This window comes from Tenrec ecaudatus, chromosome 2 (assembly GCF_050624435.1).
Source record: "Tenrec ecaudatus isolate mTenEca1 chromosome 2, mTenEca1.hap1, whole genome shotgun sequence".
Lineage (NCBI taxonomy): Eukaryota > Metazoa > Chordata > Mammalia > Afrosoricida > Tenrecidae > Tenrec > Tenrec ecaudatus.
Genome location: NC_134531.1, coordinates 167,100,850 through 167,125,363, shown reverse-complemented (window position 1 = coordinate 167,125,363; position 24,514 = coordinate 167,100,850). Strand labels below are relative to the sequence as shown.

At 41.7% G+C, this 24,514-nt stretch overlaps 1 protein-coding gene across 2 annotated transcripts in view; it reads right to left on the bottom strand.

The window, feature by feature from the left end:
• The window catches only part of SGCD (sarcoglycan delta), a 517,919-nt gene that overhangs the window by 276,304 nt on the left and 217,101 nt on the right, over positions 1-24,514 (bottom strand). For both annotated transcript variants that reach the window (XM_075541882.1, XM_075541881.1), the window contains exon 3: positions 24,293-24,394. In XM_075541882.1, coding sequence (XP_075397997.1) covers positions 24,293-24,394 — 102 coding nt within the window. The remainder of the gene's footprint in view (positions 1-24,292; positions 24,395-24,514) is intronic.

Sequence of the window (24,514 nt, the reverse complement as noted above, 5' to 3'; positions counted from 1 at the left end):
ATATGCACAAAAACAAGACCGAGCAAAACAACAACAAACCAATGACAAAAAAAAAAAAAAGCAAAGCCTCTAAATAGTTCAAGTTCTGTTTGTTGACATTTAGGAGTGTTTTCTGGTTGAGTCTGATGAAGTGCCACACTCTGACTCCAAAGTCTATTTTTGGTATTCCCTCAGGACTTCCTTGCTCTGTTCCCCTTGCTGTTCTGTTGCACATCCTTAGTGTTTTGCTTTAGTGTGGTGGGGTCAGATCAGGCACAATTCCTACACTGTGGCTCTAGTGTTGTCCCCTGTAGGGATATGGGTCAGTGAGGGATGACGTGTCTCACAGTGGGGCTGACCACAAGGTCCTCTGTGTGCATTGGTTGCTCTGAGCAGGGATAGCATCCTCAAGGCTTGATGCGCAAGCATATGTTCCACACTCTTTTCCTCCCCCTCCAATTGCTCCAGTGTGCTCTGATCAGACATGTCCCTCTCCCTGATCTTTAGCTTCAGTGATGTCCTATGAAGCAAATTCTTCTGAGTGGAGGGGTAGCTGTCCACATAGTTGAGATTGGGGACAGCCCCTCAGACCTCTCTACTGGTTCCTTGCTTCCTGCTGGTATGTTGCATTCACATCTTGGAACAATGGGTTGAAGTCTTGTCCCTCTCTTATCCTAATGAGCAACTACCTAAGAGCAATTAACCTTTGTCCATTCATTTCATACAAATAGACAGATAGATAGACAGATAGATAGATAGATAGATAGATAGATAGATAGATAGATGCATGTGTGTGTAATACACAAACATACAAAGCCTAACTGCTTACACCTTAACTGAGAGCTAACCTGTGAATCTGCTGTTGCAAAATGGAAGATGTGATATATTTTGCCTTTTTGCACAAAAAGGAAAAGGAAACTGTGTTAGTCTGGGTATATTAGAGAAACAAATCCACAGAAATTCATGTGTGTGTAAGAGAGAGTTTTATATAAAGAGTAAATCTACATTAAGAAAGCATCCCTACCTAGTACCGATCAAGTCCATAAATCCGATATTAGTCCATATGTCCGATGCCAATCTATAAAGTCCTCTTCAGACTCAAGAAACACATGCAGTGACGCTGAGTGCAGGAAGACCACAGACCAATGGGTAGAAAGTCTTTGGACCCAGTAGTGTGGTAAGTATCTCAGCACTAGCGGGGGTCTCCATGTGGCTTCTTCAGTTCCCAGGGCTACATCAAGGTAGGTCCATGTGGCTTCTCCTCAGGGATGTCTTGCAGGAAGTCAGCCTTTTCAGTAGAGAATCTCCAAGGGAGTGAGCAGAGAGAGAGAATATCTCCAGCCTCGAAGAAGGAAAAAGTGGAGTTCCCAGAATTCTCAGGAGAAGGTCATGCCCATGCAGAGGCCTCATTGGTTATATCTTGATTGACAGCCCAAACTCCACCCCCTCACTCATCATCCTCTCAAATTGACACCAGCTTATGTAACTACCACAGAAACAGAATAGTCCTCCTTTTTACTCTTCTAACATGGCTATTTTGGTCAAAATCTACTTTATCTCTCTCTCCAACATGTAACAAGTTTATGTGCAAAATTAATATCAGTCTTAAAAAGCTTCATATTCTTTGTGGCCCATGTCATGATTGCCTAAAGACAGAGTCAACATCATTAAAAACAGTTTCGTTGGTGGAAATAGAAAATCCCCTACTAATTGAAGCAACTGTCCTGTAAACATCACCAATAATCATTCTAAGGAGTGCCGGTGCTTCTGTGGTTCAAGTTTGGCTGCTGACACAGTGTGGGCAGTTCAAACTCATCAGATGCTGTGAAGCAGAAGTGAGGCTTCCTGGTCCTATAAAGAGTTACAGTCTCGAAAACCCCGCACAGGCTTGCTGTGAACCCCCTCCATGGTGGCAGGGTGGCAATAGTGTATAGAGCCCTGTGGGTAGGAAAGTTAATGCTGAGTTCCTACACCCCTTTCTGTGAGATCCATTCCTGCTCATAACAGCTGGGACAGGCACAGACAGCCTCAGCTTTCTCCAGAGGTGGTGGGTTTGAACTTGCTTGCTTGCCATAAGCAGGCAGCCAGCCCATTGCCTAAGCCACAGAGCCCCCAGGGCTCCCTTAGATACTGACAAAGCTCACAAAATCAAAGCAAGAAAAGTATTTATTTATAACTTTTATGGTAAGGAAATTAATTTTTCAGCCTCTGAAGTTACATCTCCTGAGAAGAACTAAATTTTTAGGACAATGAACAAGCCTTCTAGAAATTAAGGCTTACAGTGTAACACGCCCATACCAATTAGAAGGACGTGGTATGGCAAGAGGTGCCAGGAGAGGAGTATGCTTTGATGGAGGCATTAAGAAAATAAATTTTTAGTGCATCAAATATATTTTTTGCCAAGCCTTCACAAGTGAAGAACAATGTATTTATAAGAATATATTAAAACATCTTTCTCCCTTAAAGTTAGTTTTTGCATCCATAATTCTCTGCAAGGACTACACCAGTATTGTTGGTTGAGAGATGCCATTGAAGTGAAGTCGAGCTCTTCTGATCATTAACGGAACATAAAACACATTAGAGTAGACTCCAGTGTGCATTTTCCTCTCTTAAAAGTTATTTATGACATAAGCAAAAAGCAGTCTCAGCAGCAAATAATGATTACAGCGGCTGGGATATCCGTGATGCTAACGGGGTTAGGTAGCATGGATGCGCTACCAGCGGATGAAGAGAAGCCCAAATTGTGAGGGGTGGGGGCTGCACATTTTGGTCTATTAAACTGTCCTCTTGGTAACACATAGCTCCCCACTGGGCAGCTCCCGCTCAGGCTCAGAGTACTGCTACACTGCAAAGTAGCTAACACCAGGCATTCCATACTTTAATACCATCTCTCTCTCCCACTAGTGTGTGCTCCTTCCCCGTGGCATCGCCCCGCACACTTGTCCACGCCCTCTTCTAATGAGCTGAATGCTGAGAATGATGATTAATCAGCCTTTAAGTTCCTCCTGAAGAGGAATCTGTCTCTTGCTGTCTTCTTGAGAGGCTCTCATAGAATATTTGAGCTGTAAAATAATAATAATAATTTATCATTTATCAAGGGTTCATCAAGGGTTTATCAAGGGTTCATCAATAATAATTTATCATTTATCAAGGGAGGGTGGGAAAAAAAAGAGGGGAGGGTGGGGGCGGGAGGGAAAAAAGAGGAGCTGATACTAAGAACTCAGGTAGGAAGAAAATGTTTTAAAAAGATGATGGCAACATATGTATAAATGTGCTTGATACGATTGATGTATAGATTGTTATAAGAGCTGTCTGAGCCCCCATTAAAATGATTTATAAAAAAAATTAATAGAAAGAAAGACTCTTTGAGCCAGAAGGATCCTAATTGAACATTTAATCATTCAAAAAACTGTATTGATTCTTTTCATGTGACAGGAACTATCCTGGAATTTAGAAATACAATGCTAAACATATATCAACAAATGCTAATAATAACGCATGATGGTAACAGTCAGATTATATAGAGAGCTTTATATACAATACAGTGTGCTACAAGCTTTATATAAAATAACTCTGGTAAGCTGTGGTAAGTTTGAGGACAGTACTGCAATTACACCTACTTTACAGAAAAGGAAAGCGAGGCACTGAAAGATTAAATAATTTGCTTAAGCTCATATCGCTAGTAAATGGTGAGGTCGATATCTGAATCCAGGTCTATGCGCTAGACCTTGGTCTTAAATACTACTCAGGACAAGTTATCGACCTGGATTTCCTACTCCTATAAACACTTACAGTCTCCAGGAGCAACTCTGCTGTCCTATAGTGTCCTCTGAGTTGGCATGGACTCGATGGCAGTGAGTCTGGTTTTTGTAGGGGGAGCGAACAGGTAAGTACATACATAAAGGAATTTTTAAGTCCATTTAATGAAGTTGATTCTGACTCTGAACCTATAAGACTGAGTATTTCAAAAGCTCTAGGTCTTTTCAAAGGCAGACTGCTCTGACAGAGTGGATGGGTTAAGATGGTCATAGTTTCATTTAAATCTGAGGGATTCCTTAAAATGGCCCTAGACGCATGGAAGCAAGTGACTTTGTGAGGAAAAGAGGCCAAGGAGCATTAGAAGTGAAATGGATTAGCTGATGGGTGTTTTTGGTTACTCTTACCAATAAATAACTGCAGAAAGAAATATAAGGGGTATTAAAATGCTCTGGTCAGAGAGCTTGCAAGATGCAGCCTGCAAGAGGCCTAAAGGGATCTGCAGCTGAATGGGAAGTCTGGAGAAGGGAACACTGAACTGGGCTGTTTTAAAACAGTGGTTCTCAACCTTCCTGATGCCACAACCCTTTCACACAGTTCCTCATGTGGTGGTGACCCCCCCAACCATAAAATTATTTTCATTGCTATTTCATCATTGTAATTCTACTACTGTTATCAATCGGGTGACCCCTGTGAAAGGGTCATTGGACACACCCCCCACCCCACCCCTATCTCTGTTTTAAAAGGAATGCTTAGCTGACTATACTAGGACAATGTTCATTTCCCCTACCTAATGATAGTCTTAATGTGTGAAAGAAATGAATACTGGAAATTATGATTAAAGAAAACTTGTGAATCTGCCTTTCAACATACAGATTGATTTTGTTATTGTTGGTTCCAGATTTCCCATAACTAAGAGGCTTTTGTTTCTAGCAAATGCAAGGAGGATTTAGAAAAGCTGAGCCCTGCCCAGAGCCTTGATTACATTTGCATTTGAGAAGACATGACCCACCCAGAAATGTGGAGGGAGACCTACAGGGAGGGGAAAGTGACTTTGTGGCATTTGTGTGAGGGATCTGGATCCCCGCTATGCTGCAATGTCTAAAGCCATCAGAAGACAGCACCTCCTAGGACTGAAAGCTAAAGGAAGTCTTTTCGGGGAGCTTGGTATGCTTGTTAGGTGACCACCTGGATCCACTTGTGCAGTGGAAGTGGGAAAAATGCAACAATGAAGAGACAGGCTTTGTGTATGAACATTTGCATATGGATGCAGATGTTCAAAGTTCCCACTGGAATGATGACATGAAGATGAAATAATCTGCATGTCTTCTCCTCCTCAGAGTACTGGATTGTTAGGGATACGTAATTTAGAAGTTTTTCCTGTTGTTAGGTGCCTTCGAGTCAGTTCCGGCTCATAGTGAACCTATGTATAATCGATCCTGAGCCACCCTCACAACTGTTGTTATGCTTGCACCCATTATTGCAGCCATTGCGTCAATCCATCTTGTTGAGGGTCTACCTCTTTTTTTGACCATCCTGCACTGTACCAAGCATGATGTTGTTTTCCATTTGGATATCCCAAATGGGGACTATAAAGGCATGAAGTGACTGGTTATAATCTTTCTTGGGTATGTTTAGTTAAAATAAGTAAAACAAGGAGGATCTGGGAAAAAGAGTGCTGGGGAAGATGCTGATTAGAATCTATGACTTAGGTTTGACAATCAACACAGCTCATGGTGACTGTAAACACTGTAATTGTAAAAGGGGTAACTGAAACTGAAGGCAGTTAATATTTCAAGTGTCCTCTGTTGAAAGTCCATGTAGTGGTGTCAGCTAGCCCCCAAATGGTAAGGGTACAAGAGGTGATCAATGGAAGGAAACTGGTAAGAATCTTCAAAGCACAACAGGGGGAGCCAGGCTTCCTCACATATCACTCCAGCACAAAGGAAGGTGAAGGGCAGAATAGAAAAAAATGTTCTTAATGAAATGGCCGGGGAAAGAAAGAATGACAGGATATTCACAGAACCCCACAATGAATGGATAGGCTCTTGAGTGTCGAGTCTGAGGCAAGAGAGCAGCATGATGTCTGGGGAACTGGGTTGACAAGAGTGTCAGAGTATGCGTACTTTCAGGGAGGAGGGACCCGACAGAGGGCCAGCCAATGGCAGAAAACCCCAGACAGACAGCCGTGGGCGGGAAGTCCATCATTAGGCAATTTAAGTCCAGCATTCCATTTTGTTGGTCCTTTACAGGCCCTTTTTGGACTTCTTTTCCAAAGTATCTCCCTTCAATGAAGTCACTCGTTCTGTTCAAACCTTTTCTCAGACTCTGGTCTGGAATTTGTCCCTTACCCAAAATCTTTCTTATGAGCAGGACAAGAAGCCAGCAGTGGAGAGCCTGGAAATGCTGAGCCTCCTCCAGGTAATATGTTTTTGGTGCCTGCTGACTCAGCCCTGTGAAGCAGTTCCACCCATAGCCGCCCATCAATGGACACCCAGTGAGCAGCTGTTCCTTGGGGAACAAACTTACTCTCTGATTTTTCTTCCCACTTCTCTTGTTCTTGTTTTCCTTTTAAATCGTTTTTTTTAAATTCATTTTATTTGGGGCTTGTACATCTCCTATCACAATTCAGCCATCCATCCATGTGTCAAGCACATTTGTACATTTGTTGCCATCATCATTTTTTTCTTTCTACTTGAGCCCTTGGTATCAGCTCATTTTCCCCCTCGCTTCCTACCACCCCCTCCCTCATGAACCCTTTATAATTTATAAATTATTATTATTTTATCATGTCTTACACTTTCCGATGTCTCCCTTCACCCAGTGTTCTGCAGTCTGTCCCCCAGGGAGGAGATTATATGTAGATCCTTGTAATTGGTTCCCCCTTTCTACCCCACCTTCCCTCCACCCTCCCAGTATTGCCACTCTCACCACTGGTCCTGAAGGGATCATCTGTCCTGGATTTCCTGGGTTTCCAGTTCCTATCTGTACCAGTGTCCGTCTTCTGGTCCAGCTGTATTTGTAATGTAGAATTGGGATCATAATAGTCGGGGAAAGGAGGCATTTAAAAATTAGAGGAAAGTTGTATGTTTCATTGTTGCTACACTGTACCCTGACTGGTTTGTCTACTCCCCATGACCCTTTGTTAAAGGGATGTCCAGTTGCCTACAGATGGGCTTTGGGTCTCCAATCTGCACTCCCCCTCATTCACAATGATATGATTTTTTTTTGTTCTTTGATAGCTGATCCCTGATCCCTTCGACACCTTGTTATCACACAGGCTGGTGTACTTCTTCCATGTGAGCTTTGTTGCTTCTGAGTTAGATGGTCGCTTGTTTACCTTGAAGCCTTTAAGACCCCAGACGCTCTTTCTTTTGATAGCCAGGCACCATCCTCTTTCTTCACCACATTTGCTTATGCACACATTTGTCTTGAGTGATCATGTTGGGAAGGTGAGCATCATGGAATGGCAATTTAATAGAACACAGTGTTCTTGTATTAAGGGACTAATTTAGTCTTTAAGGGGTCCCACAGGGAGAATTTGGAAACAGGAGTGTGTTAGGAGTGAACAGGCTTGTTGGACTCCAAAGAATAAAGGGGCATGTCCTCCCGCTGGCCTGGACTCCTGGACATTCCTCAGGGGTGTCAAGTGTGAGTCCGACATTGTTAAGGTGCCTTATTGGGAACCCCATAAGACACTATAAGGCTCTTTGGAAGGGTGCTAAATAGGGGTGGTCTGCCAAGTACTCTTGAGTCATCCTGGATTATTAGGTGCCCATGAATTCCCAGACAAGTAAGATGGTAAATGACTATCAGAAAAGTGACATTTTCCAGCAGTGTTACCTACAATACAATGTCACTAGCTTCTGTCTCTGAAACATGTCCAGTGTGTGTGTGGGGGAGTCAGTGTATACCTCTAAGTCTCTCTTTGTTTCTCCTGGTCTACCTGCAATGTTACCCTCACTGTAGGATGGATGTAAAATGTGTTCTGTCTTGTTAGGCAATAAGGAAAGGGGCACTCAGAGGCTTGTCACTCATGAAGATATTACCTTTCTCTCTCTAGGAGGGTGCCTGTTCCACGTGGGTGAGGAGCTCTGGTGGATTCGTGATTTACACTCTGGGCTGTGAACTGTGAAGTCCGCGGTGTAGGACTAGCAGCAGCTCCATGGTGGCAGGATAGGATGAATGAAGCTTTCTGCCCTTGGGAGCACTTGCAGGTCGGCATGCCCTGTGGTGCTACTGCTAGCCAGAGCTGACTTAGTGGCAGCAGCCTGAATTAATTTTAAAAGAGGTGTAGGGCTATATCTCAGGCCACTTTCTCCCACAAGTTTGAGACTCCTGTGAGGTGGTATACTTTGCTGGGAGTTAGAGGGCTGATAGACCTCACTAGATAAGAGTGAGGGAGGAAAGGAGCTACCCAGTAAGAGTGGTTTAATTCTGGAAGCACAGTTTGGAGAGAGAACCTTCTTTCCCAAACAGATGTCTTGCAACATAGTAGAGAAGTAAAGGGTGCTCTAAGTCTCTACCTTCTCCTCTGCTCTTTCTCACATGGGAAACCAAAACCCTGGCATTCTGATGCACCTCTAGGATGCATTCTGAAAAACTGGGACAAGTTGTATCCTCGGAACCTCAAAAGAAACAGACTTATATTCTTTCGCAACACAGCTTGGGCATAGTATAAGTTAGAGAGTGGGAAACTGGCCCCAAACCGGTAGCCTAAATTAGGATGCCATCTTCCAGCTTGACTGGTTTTGCAAAAGGCAAGGAAAGTAGACAGAGGTCCCTTGTAGACAGGCTCTCCTGGCTTGGCAGTATGATCCCTAACGGGGCAAGACTTGTAAAACAGACCCTATCTTCTTGCAGACTTCGGGGGAAAATAACTCAGAATCTGAGAGTGCAAACATCTGTTCCCAGTTTTCCCATGTGGGAGCCCAGGCACCAATGGTTCCTTCAGCCTCGGAGCTGACGCTGCCTAATCCAGAACCTGCAAGGCCCAGGGAAAGCAAGGCTGCAAGGCAAATGCCGCCCAGCAGCTGCCCTGGGTACCCTCAGCTGAGGTACCCGCAGCTTTTTCCTGACAGTGGTCATCACTTTCCTAATGCTGTGACCCTTTAATACAGTTCCTCATGTTGCGGGGACCCCAACCATAAAATTATTTTCGTTGCTATTTGATAACTATAATTTTTCTACTGTTATCACTTGGGTGAACACTGTAAAAGGGTCATTCGACCCCGAAAGGGGTCGCGATCCACAGGTTGAGAACCGCTGCTTTATAAACACCAGGGTCAGGTGGCGTAGTTAGGATGCAGGCTCCTTTCACCCTGCAGGATTTACTAAGCATTAAAGATAAATTAGGGAGCTTTACAGGTGACCCCAGTAAGTTTATTAAGGGATGGAGAATGGTAACTAACTTTTTACTTGTCTTGGAAAGATGTTCATCTAATCTTTCAAGAAGCCTTCCTCACCTCTGAGAGTGAGGGTCTTAGAGGAAAGGCCTTGGCATATGCTAATGATGTGCCTATTGAAAAGGACAATTATCTACTGGGGACAGAAACAATATGTAAAATGATCCTAGTGGGATTATGATTCAGCAAAATGAAGTGTTCAAGAGACCACATGCTCCTTTGAATTTCACAAGGAAAGAAAGGCTCTCAGCAGAAGCAGATTGAGCACAATCAGGAGACGGTGCCTCCATGAGAGAGCACTAACCAAGCACACACACTTAGACTCTGAGAAACTGCCGGACAGATGGCGTTAAAGGACAGGGCTACGCTCATAACTTGGGAGAAATTGTGCAAGTTAGGAGGAACAGGTCTATCAAGCACCTTCCTTGATGTGCGGGCAACTGACAAAATTCAGACCAGAGTCTGAGAGAGGCTAGGGTCTGAAGCAAGACAAAATAACACATCTCCATCAAAGCCATTGCTCTGTGCGTACAAGCCATTAGGACAGGGAGAGAAATCCCAGGACTCTTGGAAGAAGAGCACATTTTGCGGTCCCTGTCTGAAGTGACAAAGGCTGTGACCAGAGGCAGGAGACTGACATGGAGACTGTGGGGCCGAGCCCAGAGGCTGAGGCAGGGGACCCAAGACAGAGGACTGGGAAGAGGAGGGTGGGGGGTGGGGGGGGGAAGGCAGCACCAAGACGACTTGCCTGGGAGGCAGAGTGACCTGTGGGCTTCCTGAGGCAGAGGCCAAGGGGCCAAATGGTTGAGAGTCTGAGGACTAGAGGCAGACTTGACTGTTGACGAAGGAGAGGTGTCGCTGTGGAAAATAACTCTACCCTCACTGTTTACAATGCTCACTTGTGGCAACCCATTCCGTCCTTTGATAAATCTCCTTAATTTTCAGTATTGTCTGTGAATTCTTTGTGGCCGTTGCAATGAATCATTGAACCCACCATAGAAGTAGAGGGTTGTGGGAGGGTTAGTCTGTGTCAGAATAGAGAAAGAGGAAGAATGGAGGCATGGTAGGCCCCTCCCTCAGGACAACAGGAAAGCCAGAGAGGTCATGTATGGCCACGCCCACGCCCAGGCTGCTTTCAAGGACATACGGATCTCCTCCAGGAGACAGCCAGGTAGTGGTCTTCCAAATTTTGAGGTACAGACGAGCGAGCACTTTCAGTCCTGCATCCATTATCTGAATCATCTCAATTAGGACACCCTCAATTCGTGAGCCATGTTGTGCTTTGTGCAGTTGTGACTTCTCCCTTCAATGTCATGGATTCGTGACCATATGCTACCTCTCAAATTAGCTGAAAATTTCTTTTGGACACTGTATATTCCTTCCATCTTATTTTCGTATGTCAGTCAGCAGTTTGCACATAGACTCCTTTAATAGAGTGACTTGACGCTTTAATGTTTTCTTCCGTTTTTTCAGCTTCAGAAATGCCAAAAGGTTCTTCTTTGCAGATCAGTGCACATTTGATTATAGTGCTTTCCTTTGTCTTATTGAATGTCCCTTTAAGATATTTTCTTTAGCTCTTTTATGACAGTTCTGCCTTTTGCTTTAGCTACTTTACATTTAAGAGCAAGTTTCAGAGTCTCTCCTGGCATCTATCTTTTGTTTTTCTTTTCTGCCTTTTAACATAACTTTTAATTTATTCAAATAAGATGAACTTGATACAATCTCACAGCTCATTTTTCAGTTACTTGTGTTTATCCCATGAAATCTAAGCTTGAAGTGGTCTCTAAATTCCTGGGGGTTTTACCAAACGTTGCATTTCTGCTTTTGTCAACTGTTTTTAATTTTATTTAGTTTCAACTTGGAGTTAAATCCGAGTACTAAATGCCAGCCCATGGCTGTGTTGATAGATATTTGGCTTCTCTAGGCCCTCACTCTGAGGTCGTAATCTATTGTATTCCTGTGTGATGTCTACCTCTATAAAGGCAGCTCACATTACTGGAAAAATAATGCTTGAAATGAATAAGTCAATGATCTTGTGAAATTTTATTGTGTGATCTCTAGCATTTCTATCATGAAACCATAGGTTTCTACTAACCCTTCTTCTTTTTTTAAGAAATGTTCATATTCTAATCACCAGTAATTACCAATGTATCTTGATTGCATATTTCACTAATCTGTACCTCCCAAAGTTGTCTAAAATTTTCAATTTCTTCATCTCTGGCACAGTGATTGGTATGTAACTTTAAATAATAGTCATATTAACTAGCAAATACTATGCTATCGCTGACAGTGCTGCCTCTCAAGATAGATCGCGAAGTGCTCATCTTTATGATACTGTGACAATAGTCCTCTTCATTTTGTCACTCCTGTCATAGGAGATCGTATGGCTGTCCGACTCAAACTAGCCAACACCGGTCTACTTCAGCTCAGACATGCCTAGGATACTGACCTCGGTGTTCCATTTAATTTTTGTTGGCTTCCTATTTTATAATTTCATACTATGTATATTACGCATTCCAATTATAAATGGATGTTCACACTGGTTTCTTCTCATTTTCATTCATGTGTCAACCAAAGAATGTTCTGGAAACATTGCTTCTCTGTCATTAAGGTCTCTTCCATGAGAGAGCTCCTCCCATTCATATTTTGAGTTCCCTAGTTCATCCACCTACTGTTACATGCAAGGCCCTAATACTTCCCCTCCCTGCTATGTATGTGGTTACCTGTACTTAGAGGAGCTTGCATGCGCCAAGAGTAGATAAAATGATGATGAGAATACAATCTCTCTCTCTCTGCTCAGACTTGGTTCCTGAAATCATTGCGAAGGTGACCCTTGCATGTCCTGTGTCATCTCTTTAATTTACCCCTCAATTACACAACCACCCCCCTTGGACCCATTCGGTTGTGGAGGCTGGTCCCCCACATTCCACTATGGGAGACTCTGTTGGTATTTGAAGTACTGGTGGCCTATCTTCCAGCATCCCTGAAATACATTATTCATCACAGTATGACAGACTGACAGACGAATAATAAAAATAAACATATGTGCAATGAAGTAGAGTGTAACATAGTGTAATATAATTTTATGAAGGAAAGTAAAGTTACAGGGTAAAGGCCGTAGTTGGGATCACATCGTCTGTAAAGTGTTCTCTGAGGTGCTGCAAGCAAGGAACTGAATGGAGTTTAGGGCTAACTGTCATCCAGTCTGATAGTTGTCAGGCTGTGGTCCATGGAACCTCCCACATGGATGGCACTGACATTATAAAGTCACCTGGGGATGATGACTAGGAGACCTAGCAGCCAGGGAGACAGGGCTGTAGGGACCAACCCTGGGGCAACCTCTGCAGTATGGCTTTTCTGTAGCTGCTATTCTGAGATGTCAAGAAAAGTACATAAATGGTCTTAGATAAAGAGGATAAGAAACTGACTAGTTAGGCCCAGCCTCAATAGTACACAGGTACATTGAGACGTGAGAAATGACTGCCTTGCACTCTCACTACTGGCCAGTGAGAGGGCTGAAGAAATCCCGGATGGCCTAATTTTATAATGCGTGTACTTCTTAGAATAGCAAACTGCCAAGCTCACTCACTTCCTCATCTAGTATAATCTGAATTTCTTATAGGACATAGGCGGGTTCAATCAATACGGTGTGTTTTTGAACACGGCAAAGCCAACCCCCAGGTGTAGGGAATATGACACATTCTTGCCTGTCCCCATTAACTGCTACCATCTCTGCCTACTATTCTCACTGAGGTTTTCCCCAGCCTTCACCATCGTATCTTTTCTGTCACTCTGCTATGCTTCATGTTTCTTGTATGGTGCTTTAAATCCTTTGTAGAAATGTGTTTGACCACGGGGAGTGTGTACAGTAGGAGTTCGGGATCAATAAGCAGTGGTGAAAGACAGGGGAACTGTCTGCCACACAAGTTTACCGATTCTCACGACAGGTGTTTAGGTGCTAGTACAAACAGCAGAAAACAATTTGAGGCAATACCTACCCATTGCCACTTAGATCAAAGGGATTTAGCATTCTCGTATTCATTTTAAATGTAGCCCCATTTCTCCAGAACAGTCCACCTCAGCTCGGATCGAAGCACTCAGGTAGTCTTACACTTCCAGCCTGGTTTGCATTGAAGAAAAACACGCACAACTTCCCCCAAATTATAGAAACGACAAAGTCTTCATCAGGCCGTTTTTAACTCTAAGGCAAATAATTCTGTTTTCCAAGATAAACAAAAAACCAATCACAGTATTATATGTCAGTCTACTCAAAGTTTGGGCATGTTTACTTTTAAAATAAATAAATACGTAGAGAAGCCGGCAGATGGCTCACACAACTGTCCACCATAAATTACGACATTTAAAAAGATAGATATACTTGGGGAGCGCCAATCAACTTTGAAATGCAATTTTTAATAATTTCCATAATTTATGTGTGAGCAAAGAAATGCAAAGATGCCTAATGCACCCCTCTGACAGTACAAATCACTTTTATTTACTCGGGCGATACTTCATGGTCCAGTTAACTTCTTAATTAAAGACAGCAAGATGCTCATGTTCCATGCAAGTGGCATGGAAAATACTGTTTTGTGTGCAATATGTTCAGCTGGGAGTTGAAGCTGTTTTGCTCACCGAAGAGAAGCCATCCCAGCCTTCAATTGGTTTCTGGCCTAACTAGGGACACGGCTCTGTGCACTGGAACTAAAATTGACAATGGTGTCTTGCGGTCGAAGCCTGTGTGTGTGTGTGTGTGTTTGTGTGGGTGGATCCCCCTTTACTTCTGGGTTGATTACCTCATGCAGAGCATGCAGAATGCAAATTTCCATACTTTCTTCTCCCTGTCTGTTCCCCTCCCTCAGCTCATGCTCTGCAATCATTAGCGGGAAAAGATCAAAGGCAGGACTGTTCTAGGGAATTCAGAGTGGGGAGTGGATGCTGTGGGCCAGGGCCTCTGCCTCTCTGGGGGATTTAGCACAGCCAGGCCTCAAGGCCATCAATGCCATTGCCTTCAAAGCGATCATCTCCACAGGAGGAGATCTTTTTGTGGAATCCTAGAGGAAACTGGGACAAAATTGATAAATGAGAAGCAAAGAATGAAGACTCACAACAGCCCTATAGGACTACATATACATTCACAACTCCATATACTCAGGATATGTCTCTCTGGTGGAAGTTAGACCCTCAATGTGAGTGACGCTGTCTGGGTGAGAGACAATCATGACTAGTGAGGACTGGTCTTTTATGGTGATCAGGAAGTGTAGGTTTCCAAAACTGTATATTCAGGACTTTAAATATTAGGAAGTAATGCCTATTGCAAGGAAAATACTTGTGTGAGGCAAAGAAACTTTTTCTGTAGGCTGGGCTGAGTTTGTAAAATTTGTCCTAAATCATAATGGTTTATGGGTAATGTCATTTGAACGATGTCATTTAGTGCTCACAATAAAATTGTAGAAAACATCACGCCAGTGGTTCTATCAGTCATAATGAAGCTTGGTTCCTCTATATTTCCACCATTATTTTGGTTTCCATTGCAAGTGTTAATGAATCCTCTGAGGGTGGTAACATGCCATTCAAAGTGATCCAGCCTGAGAGAGAAATGGCTAAGGATAACTTTGTCGTAAGACAAACAAAGCATTGCTGCAGCATTTAAAGCTGAAGCATTAAAATAAAAAAGAATTTAATTGTGAATTTTGCTATTTATACCCTTTGCTATCAATCTGATTCATATTCACAGAGATTCTAGGTTGTTGGTGCTACACAAGGGGCACCCCTCAAAAACAGACTGTTTTTTTTCAAGACTATGTATTTAAATTTTTTTAATATATAACAAATCTTTTCACATTAAAGTACTCCCTGTTACACTTAATACATTTGTCAGATCTATGACGCATTCTTGGAAACATTTTTCAACTCATCTGCTTGGATGGCTGACAGCACTTCCTTTGTGTTTTTTCTTCACCTCTTTTACAACATCAAATATCTGTCCTTTCATGTCCCTCTTCATTTGAAGAAACAAAAAGAACTTTCACAGAGCAAGATCAAGCAAGCAAATTGTGAGGGGCAAGAGAGCATGCTATCTCTTGCCCAAAACTGGTGCACTGAGACGGCTGAGTGAGCAGGTGCTTTGCTGTGGTGGCAAAACCAGTCCAGTCTGTCACAAATCAGGCCTCTTTTGTCACATTCTTTTCAGAACCTCTAAATAGAAAGCTCAATTAACAGTCTGTCCTGGTGGAATGAACACCAAGTGCACTACCAGTCAACATTTTCATCTGAGAAGTTGACAGATGTCCAAAACAACGTTTGTCATCAATCAACATTTCACCTTTTTTGAAATGAGAAAACCACTCATACACGTGAGTTATTCCCATAGCGCTGTCCTTGTAAGCTGTACTCAACATTACAACAGTTTCTGTGGCACTTTTCCCAAGCTGGAAACAAAATTTCACAGCCGCATGCCATTTTCTTAAATTGGCCATCACAAAAAAAAGAGGTTCAAATGAAACTGCTTTAGGGAAAAAGTTCATTCACTGTGATCAGAGAGAACTTTCCCAGGGGACACCACTGGGTGCACTAACTCAGAGTAAGTTGCTGGATGCTCACCTAGCTGGAACAATGTATACTGAGAATGCTCCGCCCAGTGGAGCTTTTATCTCATTTATTTTGGGTTCCCCTCATATGCCATCGAGTTAGCTTGGACCCACAGCTGATTCATCTCACAGAGATCCCATAAGATAGAATATAATTGTTCCTCAGGATTTCTAAGGCTGTGAATCTAAATAGAAGCAGACTACCACGTCCCTCTGATGGAGAGGGCTTTGAATACAAAGTTCCAATAGTTCAGTTAGCAGCTGGGTGCTTATCCACTTTAGCACCGGGGTGTCTCATCTGGCTACATGCAAGAACCAAACTCACTGCTACGGAGCTGATTCCAACTCACACCACTCACCGCCAGGTAGTCCATGCGGACTTAGGGCAACCCTTTAGGATAGGGTAGACTTGCCCCTGTGACGCTCCAGGATGACGCATCTTTACAGGAGTAGAAGCTCCTCTCTTTATGCGGTGAAGCAGCTGGTGGTCTTGAACTGCTGATCTTGCAGATCATAGCGTAATGCATAACCACTATGCTTGCCACCAGGACTCCTCAGTCTGACTCATCAAAACCCTACATTAGGCTTCTCAAGTGGTGAATCTTTGCAAGAACATCCAGCCTCATGTTTCTCCTTGGACCCTGGAAGGTCTGAATTGCTGATGCTGTGACTAACAACCTGGCACTTAACCCTTAGTGGCCCCAGGGTCCTTCTCTGGATAGAGCAGTATAACACACACACAAAAATACACGGTCTTTTAGGCAATGATGATGCACAGCCATCATGCAGGGCACTGTAGAACTGCCCTGAAGCTGTAAATTTTCATGAGAAGAGAAAGCCTCATCTTTTCCCCATGAAGCAAGTGCCGCGTGTCATAGCTAACACAACACCCCCAGCACCCCGAGAGCTCGTTAAGTACGGCTGGAGTGTCTGGGTAATTTCTTATCTTGTTTGGAGCTTAGTACTTGCTGCCCTTAAATAAAATTACTTCTCAAATGGAATGTTTAATAACTTGCAACCTCAAGCCTAGGTTATTCTGTCAATTCAGGCGTGTGGAATAAATTTTAGTTCACATCACTCTGAAATCAAAATGGATCTTGAAGAACATTTTTCTGTAAACAAAGAGAAGATGTGGCCAAATGACTTGCCGAGAGTTTACAGTTCGTGTCGCATGCTGGTCAGTGTTTCTCTAGTTTCTGCATGCTAGCAAACTTGAATATCCTGAAAGTTCATTGTAATGTGGAAATTCAGCTTTCGAAAGAACCAAAATTTCAACTGGTCTTTGTACAGCACTGGCATGTGTGTGCTTCTTGACCTTTAAGGATTTTATTACATTTTGCCTTTGCTATGTTTTATAAAATGAGTAGAAATGTCATTAGTGGATCAGAGCACATATATATACATTATTAAGGGATTTGACATATACTGTTAAACTTTTTTTTTTTGAGAAAGATTCTGCCAATTCTCTATGAATTCCAAAGGTATCTGAAACTAAATTAGAAGAATGAGTGAAGAGGTGGTATTGAACATTGCAAGGACAAATTTCAGTGGCAGAAAAATAATTTTAAACACAAAGTGATTATATTTGGCTTGCTTCCTCAGAAGGTAGTGAGTTTGTCATTAAAAATCCTCCCAAGCAGAGGCTTAAGTAAGTCAAACATTAGATGATAGCTGAACTAAACAAGCAGCTTTGCTGTCAGACACAGATGAGTATAAACTTGATTCTAGTGGATCAAACCGTGGTACGATATCGGACAGTTGACCTCCCTCTGACCCAATCAGAATTTGCTCTAGGCTTAAATATTCCTCACTTGTTCCAGGACAGAAATCCCTTCTCTGCTTTTAAAATATTATTGGCGTTTTTTTTTTGCTTTCGTAATCTTTACCTTGATTTTTATCTTTATATTATTATTTTCTTTTTTCAGCTTCATTGTGCTTTGGTTGTTTATGATTTCTTCTGGGCTTCTCAGTTTATGAAGCACAGGAGAAACAGGTGAGGAGGTGGGGAGGTAAGGAGGTGGGGAGGTGAGGAGGTGAGGAGGTGGGGAGGGTAAGGGGGATTGGGGAGCCAACAATGAATGTGGCAGGAGGTAATAAATACTAGATCTGATTACGATGATGTATATACAAGTCTTTTAAAAGTGAGTTAATGATGGAAGTGTATGATATGGGAACATTATATCAGGAAAACTATTAAATGTTGCCATAATTTAAAAAAATAAGTAGATAAATAAAAAAGGAGGGGTAAAAAGGACCACCCAAAACAAATGCACTGCCCTTGAGTCCATTTGAACTGGTAACAACTCCGCAGGACGGAGTAAAACTACTCACTTGGGTTTTCAAGGTGGTAACTCTTTACAGGAGAAGAAACCTCATTGTTCATGCACGGAATGGTTGGTAGATTTGAACTGCTGACCTTGCGATTAGCAACCCAGAGCACAATTTCCTATGCCACCGGGGCTCCCAGATTTGGAACAGATGATGTTAATTGTGAAAATCATCCCTATAATTATTAATGTCCTTGCTGACGTCAAAAGAACAAGATACAGAGAGGAGCTATCATTTCTAGAACACCAACTTTAAGACAACTTCTGTATTAAGTATCAAACAAATTTTATCATTCACCTTCATGAATTCCTGCACAGTGCAAATGATGAAGCACTCACCTCATAACTGAGAGTTGGTTGGTTTGGGTTCACCCAGAGGGAGCTCCAAAGACAAGCCTGACTGGCGGAAAGGAAGATCCGAGCCACGAATAATAACCCTACGGAGCACATTTCTACACCTCTACAAAGGGGCTCAGAATGAGATCAAGCCAACTCCCTTTGAAGTCTTACTTATTTAAACAAGGAGACAGATGAGGCTTTCTAAGCCCTTAAAGATTTCCAGCCTCTGAAACCCAAAAGGACAGTTCTCCCCTACAGCATCACTATGATTGTTCTATCTACAGTGTCACTAAGAATACAAATAGACTTAATGGTAATGGCTTTGTGTTAGGCCAGGTTGACTAGAGAAACAAATACAGAGACACCCATATATGTGTAAGAGAGAGCTTTATATTAAGAAGTAGTTATGTTTCAGGAAAACATCCCAGCCCAGTCCAGATCAAGCCTGTAATGTAAGCACGTTACTAGTCCATAGGCCAATGCTAGTCCATAAATATCTGTTCAGACTCATGCAGCCACATGCAATGATACAAAATGTGGGAAGATCACTGGCCAGGGGGTGAAACGTCTTGTGGATGCATCTCCAGAGCTTGTGTAGGTGTCCATGTGGCTCCTCAACAGAAAGGGGAAGACAGAGAGAGAGAAAGGTGTGAGGTCCTCTTGCTTTGTCTTCCTGCTTCCTGTATGTTGGCTCCAGCAGCTACATGGGTTGGGAGAGGTCTCCAACTTTCCTAACATCTCATCCCTGGGTTTAAACCAGCTCGGACATGCCTACTTCTACAACTGAATGGGCGATTTCTTGATATTTCTTCATATATGCATACTCATATAAGGATCACTGGATTTGCTTCTCTAGAGAATCCAGCCAAACACACCTTTAAGCAAGTTTATAGATAGGTTATGCTAACGGTGAACCATTTAGAATATGTGAGTTCTGTAGGTAATAAACATTTTTTAAAGATAACACAAGAAGGAGTAGGATGGAGGATAGTTCCAGGGATTTAATGAACTGAAACAAAATATGTGCTGATTGAGGAAAATAAGACCGTTGATCTGCTCTTAAAACCTAATTAAAAATAAAATGTTACAAACTGAAACTTAGAAGGAGGATATGTCAAGAAATCCTTCCTATTTTTAACACTTTATTTTGAAGTAGGTGAAAGTGTAAAGAGCAGTTCATCAGTTTTACATTCAGTTCATACACATTTTGATTCCATTCATCCACTGCAATCTTCTCAATGTACATTTATCCCACTTCCTTTCTATCTTCTGTTTCCATCTCGCCTTCTTTCTTAACCCTCTGTTCCTCGTCTTTGAGTAAATGCTGCCCTTTCATTTTAAATGCTCGATTACTCTCGAGTGGGTCTGAGTCCAATTCAAGACCTGAAAGGTAACAAGCTTTTGGGGGCACAGGGGAGGTTCTATCAGTCTCTATCAATCATTAGGCATATCTGTCTCTTAAGACGGTAGTCTGTTCCACATTTTCTCCTCCTCTCCTTCTCTTGTTGTTGTCAGGTGTGTTGAGTTGGTTCTGACTCACAGTGACCCAAGTACAACAGAATGAAACACTACCCAGTCCGATGCCAGTCTCACAACTCTTCTAAGGTTGGAGTCCAATGTTACAGCCACTGTGCTAATCGATCTTGTCAAGGATCTTTCTCTTTTTTGTTGTCCTCTTCTTTACCAGACCTGTCTCCTTTCCCAGGGATTGGTCTATCCTGATTACATGTCCAAAGTACATGAGATGAAGTCTCACCACCCTTGCTTCTAAAGAGCGCTCTAGCAATACTTCTTCCAACACATATTTGTTGGTTCTTTCAGACGTCCATGGTCCTTTCGGCATTCTTTGCTGGCCCTATAATTCAAGCTCACCGCTGCTTCTCCGGCCTTCCTTATTGAATGCCCTCAAGATCTCTTAGTGGGATATTTTTTGTTTAATACACATTTGAATGATTTCATAGAAAAACTATTCTTAAGTTTAATAGAAGAGTTCTCTCCTTCGTTTTCCCAATAGGAGTTCGTTGTCTGATCCCTCTTATAATGTCTTTTCCTATGTTCTTATCTCTTGAACTTCTAAATTCCGTACAGCAAGGGGCCAAGGCTTCAAGCTTAGTGTGAGGTAAGAGTGGAGATAAATTCACTTGTAATTTACTTTCTAATTGTTTTTTCGTCTCCTCCAGTTATCGTAGTGCCTGCACATAGTTGGTGCCTCATAAATACGAGCGTACTTTCCCTTGCAGAGCATTCTATCAAACATCGTCTAGTCGAGCATCAAGAGAAGGTAGGCCAGGGACTGCTCTCAAGAAGAGATGCAAATTTTGTTGTCCCAAATGATTCTTTGTGGCAAAGGTCATTTTACTGTGTATTAATTCACTCTGTGAACCTTTAGCTTCCTGCCAGAAACTATAGTACATACAAAATGAAAAACACCCCTCAAGTTGATACAAAGATAAAAGTTTTCCTATGCTATCAAATGCCTTTGATTTATACATTTCTATATTAACACATATAAGTGGTGCTTCTAGGAATAGACTAGTCTTCAATTGTAATAGTAAATCCATTCATTTAATGTGTGTCCATCTCCATCTGTTTTATGAATGGGATGTTTCTTATCAAATAGAAGTGATGCATTCCTAAGGTTGCAGCTAGAAGGCCCTACCACTTTCATGGAATTCCCAGATGGAGGTTTTTATAAAGATGAACATTTTCTCATTAGCTTATCTTCCTATGTGATTGCTATCGTTCTAATCAATTTATAGTGACTTTATCCAGGTTGTAACCTTCAGTAATGAAATCAGATACAGTATCGAACACTACGAGGGCAACTTAACCAATCTCAATTCCCCTCAGCTCAGTGAAATGCAAACCAGCCAAGTGTGATTTAATTAGTAATCCTCCATTAGGATGGCTGACTAATCTGGTTTCACTGGACACTGATCTCCTTTCAATGGGGAAAATAGAGGGAAGTGTTTGCCTTGTAAAATAAAAGAAGAAACAGTGACCTGTAGAGAAATTATACTGCAGGTTGTTCCACAGTGAAGAGTCCTTCAAACGTGGTGCTCAAGGATTATCCAGGTGCATTAAGAAAAGTCAACAACAACAACACTGAAGGTAGAAGAGGACAGGGTCTGGAGCTATGAGGTGGCATATGATGGAGAACACATGTCACATGTAGAGCTGACTTACACATCAGTGTTACTATGCACATATCTGTATGTCGTGTTTATTGTTCAGCTAGAAAGCAAGTCTTCTGTTATCATAAAAAGGGATAAAATATTTTACAGATTACATATTTATTGGGAGGAAAACTGTTTTACTGATAAATCAGAAAAAGATAATGAGTTGTAACACAATTTTATTTACTTTATACAGTAATTTAAAAGGAATGGATTTCACAAGTTGATTTTTTAATACGGAAATTTATTTTGAAATTAGTGTTACTTTTTTTCAGCTTCCAATCAAGAATACTTATCTCTCTAAATTGGTCAGCAGGTTTTGTCCGTTCTCACATAGATTGGCTGATCTATGAGGAGGCTTCAAAACTTATGAAAAATAGACATAAGAGATAATAGAAGCTTCTCAAGAACTATTGGAAACTCTCTTTCATTTGCTAACAGTGGAATTCCAGTGCATGGGCCTAAGAAATATAACCGCCATCCTTTTTCAAGTCTTCCAACGTGAAGCGTATTAGTCAAATGCTTTATAGGACATTGACTCCAGAACCAATTTCAGGATGTTTTGCTTAACATACTGTGTTACCCACAATTTTTAAATCCATTCTCCTAACCATACGTAACCTAATCACTACACATATGTTCAGGGGAATATCCCCAGTGTATGTAGATCAAAGGTGCTGTCAAACTGGTCCATGGATATTTTTCCATGGACATTGTTCTAGGAATAAATTTTACTTATTAAAACTAGTAAAGAAAAAATCCTACACATTTAGAATATTTACAATGTGGTCCATTATAGAACAAATTTGTTGATCTCAAAAGAGGAAATTACTCATCAAAACAAGTGACTTAAAGAATTTTAATATAGATACTATTATTAATCTAGAAAACAACTCATAATTCAAACCAATGACTTAAGAACCGATTTTCCAGGTTGGGAAAACTAACTACTGATCAAGAACAATTTAGATAACCTGCATTTTTTTTACTGTTTGAAATTGATGGTCGCCATTCAGCCATAGGCAGCAGCATCACCAAATTAGACCAGGGCTGACATATTTCACTGTAGCGTATACTGTTATTATAAAATATCCTAGGGTGGAAGTTCTTCAAAGATAGTAAACATTTTTGTAATAGTTTTACACTTTAATTGCCCATGCCAATGTATTACCCATTCTTCTTAAATTCTGTAGTTATTCTGTGATTCGTCTGCTTTGCCATCTGTGCTCATGTTAACCTCCTGGCTCCCTCCCTTCTGCTTTTCAAGGAAGCTCAGGAGTTACATCATAATTATGCAATAGTTATAAGGGTTAGCATTATAATTTCACTGTTTAAATGGCATTTGGAAAAAATGACCCACTATATCAAGTTGCTGAATTCCATTAATTATGCTTATCAATGAAAATAAGGCAAATAATGCTTTGGGGAATTTTCATGTCATTCTTTGCTTATATGGAATCCAGAGACAGTAAATGCATTCATAACCATTTTCACTGAGAAACATGCTAATATCATTGAAAAACAAAAATAAGATCATAGCAACAAACAAGTCAATTAAGAAAGCCCACTGGAAAATAAAGTGAATTTTCCTAAGAATGGTTAAAAATAAAAGCCAGGTCCCTAGGAATCACTAGGATTGCCATTAAAACAAAGAAAGACAGCAAAAACCTGGGGAGGGAAAGCTGTGCTCAACACAAAGGCTATAAAGTTAGCTTTCTTGAGTCCAAATCCTTACTCTCTTCTGTAGTAAACATTTGTATTGACTCAAATTTCTTCTCTGAGTCTCAAAGAAGTAATCTGTAAAACGGGAGCAACAATAGTCCTCCCTTTATCTCACTGCTCTTTAAATTAATTTAGGTGAATGAGAATGGAGAGGGAGCTGGATGGACACAGTGGTGGAGACAATGGTCTCCACCTAACAGCCATTGTGAGGATGGCTCAGTGTTTCCTTCTGTTCTGCATTAGGTGGCCATGCGTCAAAGCAAACTGGACAGCACCCAACATCAGCCACAATCATGAACGCAGAGCAGGTATATGTTGGATATGTACTACACACATCATAATAATTATTTCAATGTCATATCAGAGCATAGCTGTTGATACTACATTGATGTGAACTAACACAGGCGACCTTGTCCAAATTCCTAATGAAACACAAAATGAAATAAAAAGTGCTCTGGAAACACTTGTCTTCATTAAAAAATGATACCAATTTGACCTTGCATTTGTATAGTACTTAAGGTGCTTAGGTTGTTTAGAGAGGGTTCTTGCCCCCTCTTTAAGCAGGAGTGGAAAGAGGCTCAGAGAGACCAGCATGACACTCCACAGCTTCAGATTTGAGCACCACTCCAATCTCCAACATCACACTGTACTCCCAACTCCGACATTATACTATCCTCCCATCTCTGACATCACACTATACTCCCATCTCCGACATCACACTATACTCCCATCTCTGACATCACACTATACTCCCATCTCCGACATCACACTATACTCCCATCTCCAACATTATACTATCCTCCCATCTCGGACATCACACTATACTCCCATCTCCGACATTACACTATACTCCCTTCTCCAACATTACACTATACTCCCATCTCCGACTTTATACTATACTCCCATCTCTGACATTATACTATCCTCCCATCTCCGACACTCCACACTCTGCAGCCATCAGAGCAACAAAGCAATCATTCCTTCTTTCAGCAGAAACTTACTGGCCGGGACCGGATCTCTTTGGCGTAGAGCGGCTGTAAGAATTCTGAGTCTCCTTCTAACCTTAGACCTTTTTCTGTGATTCTCAAGTTTCCCATTCCATCCTGAAATAGAAAAACCAAAAGAAAACAGGGAAAACGTGATTAGGCAAATTTGGAAACCCCTCCTGTGGTCACAAAGTGAAACAAAGTTCTTGCACACTCCCACTCTGTTTTGAAAAGAGT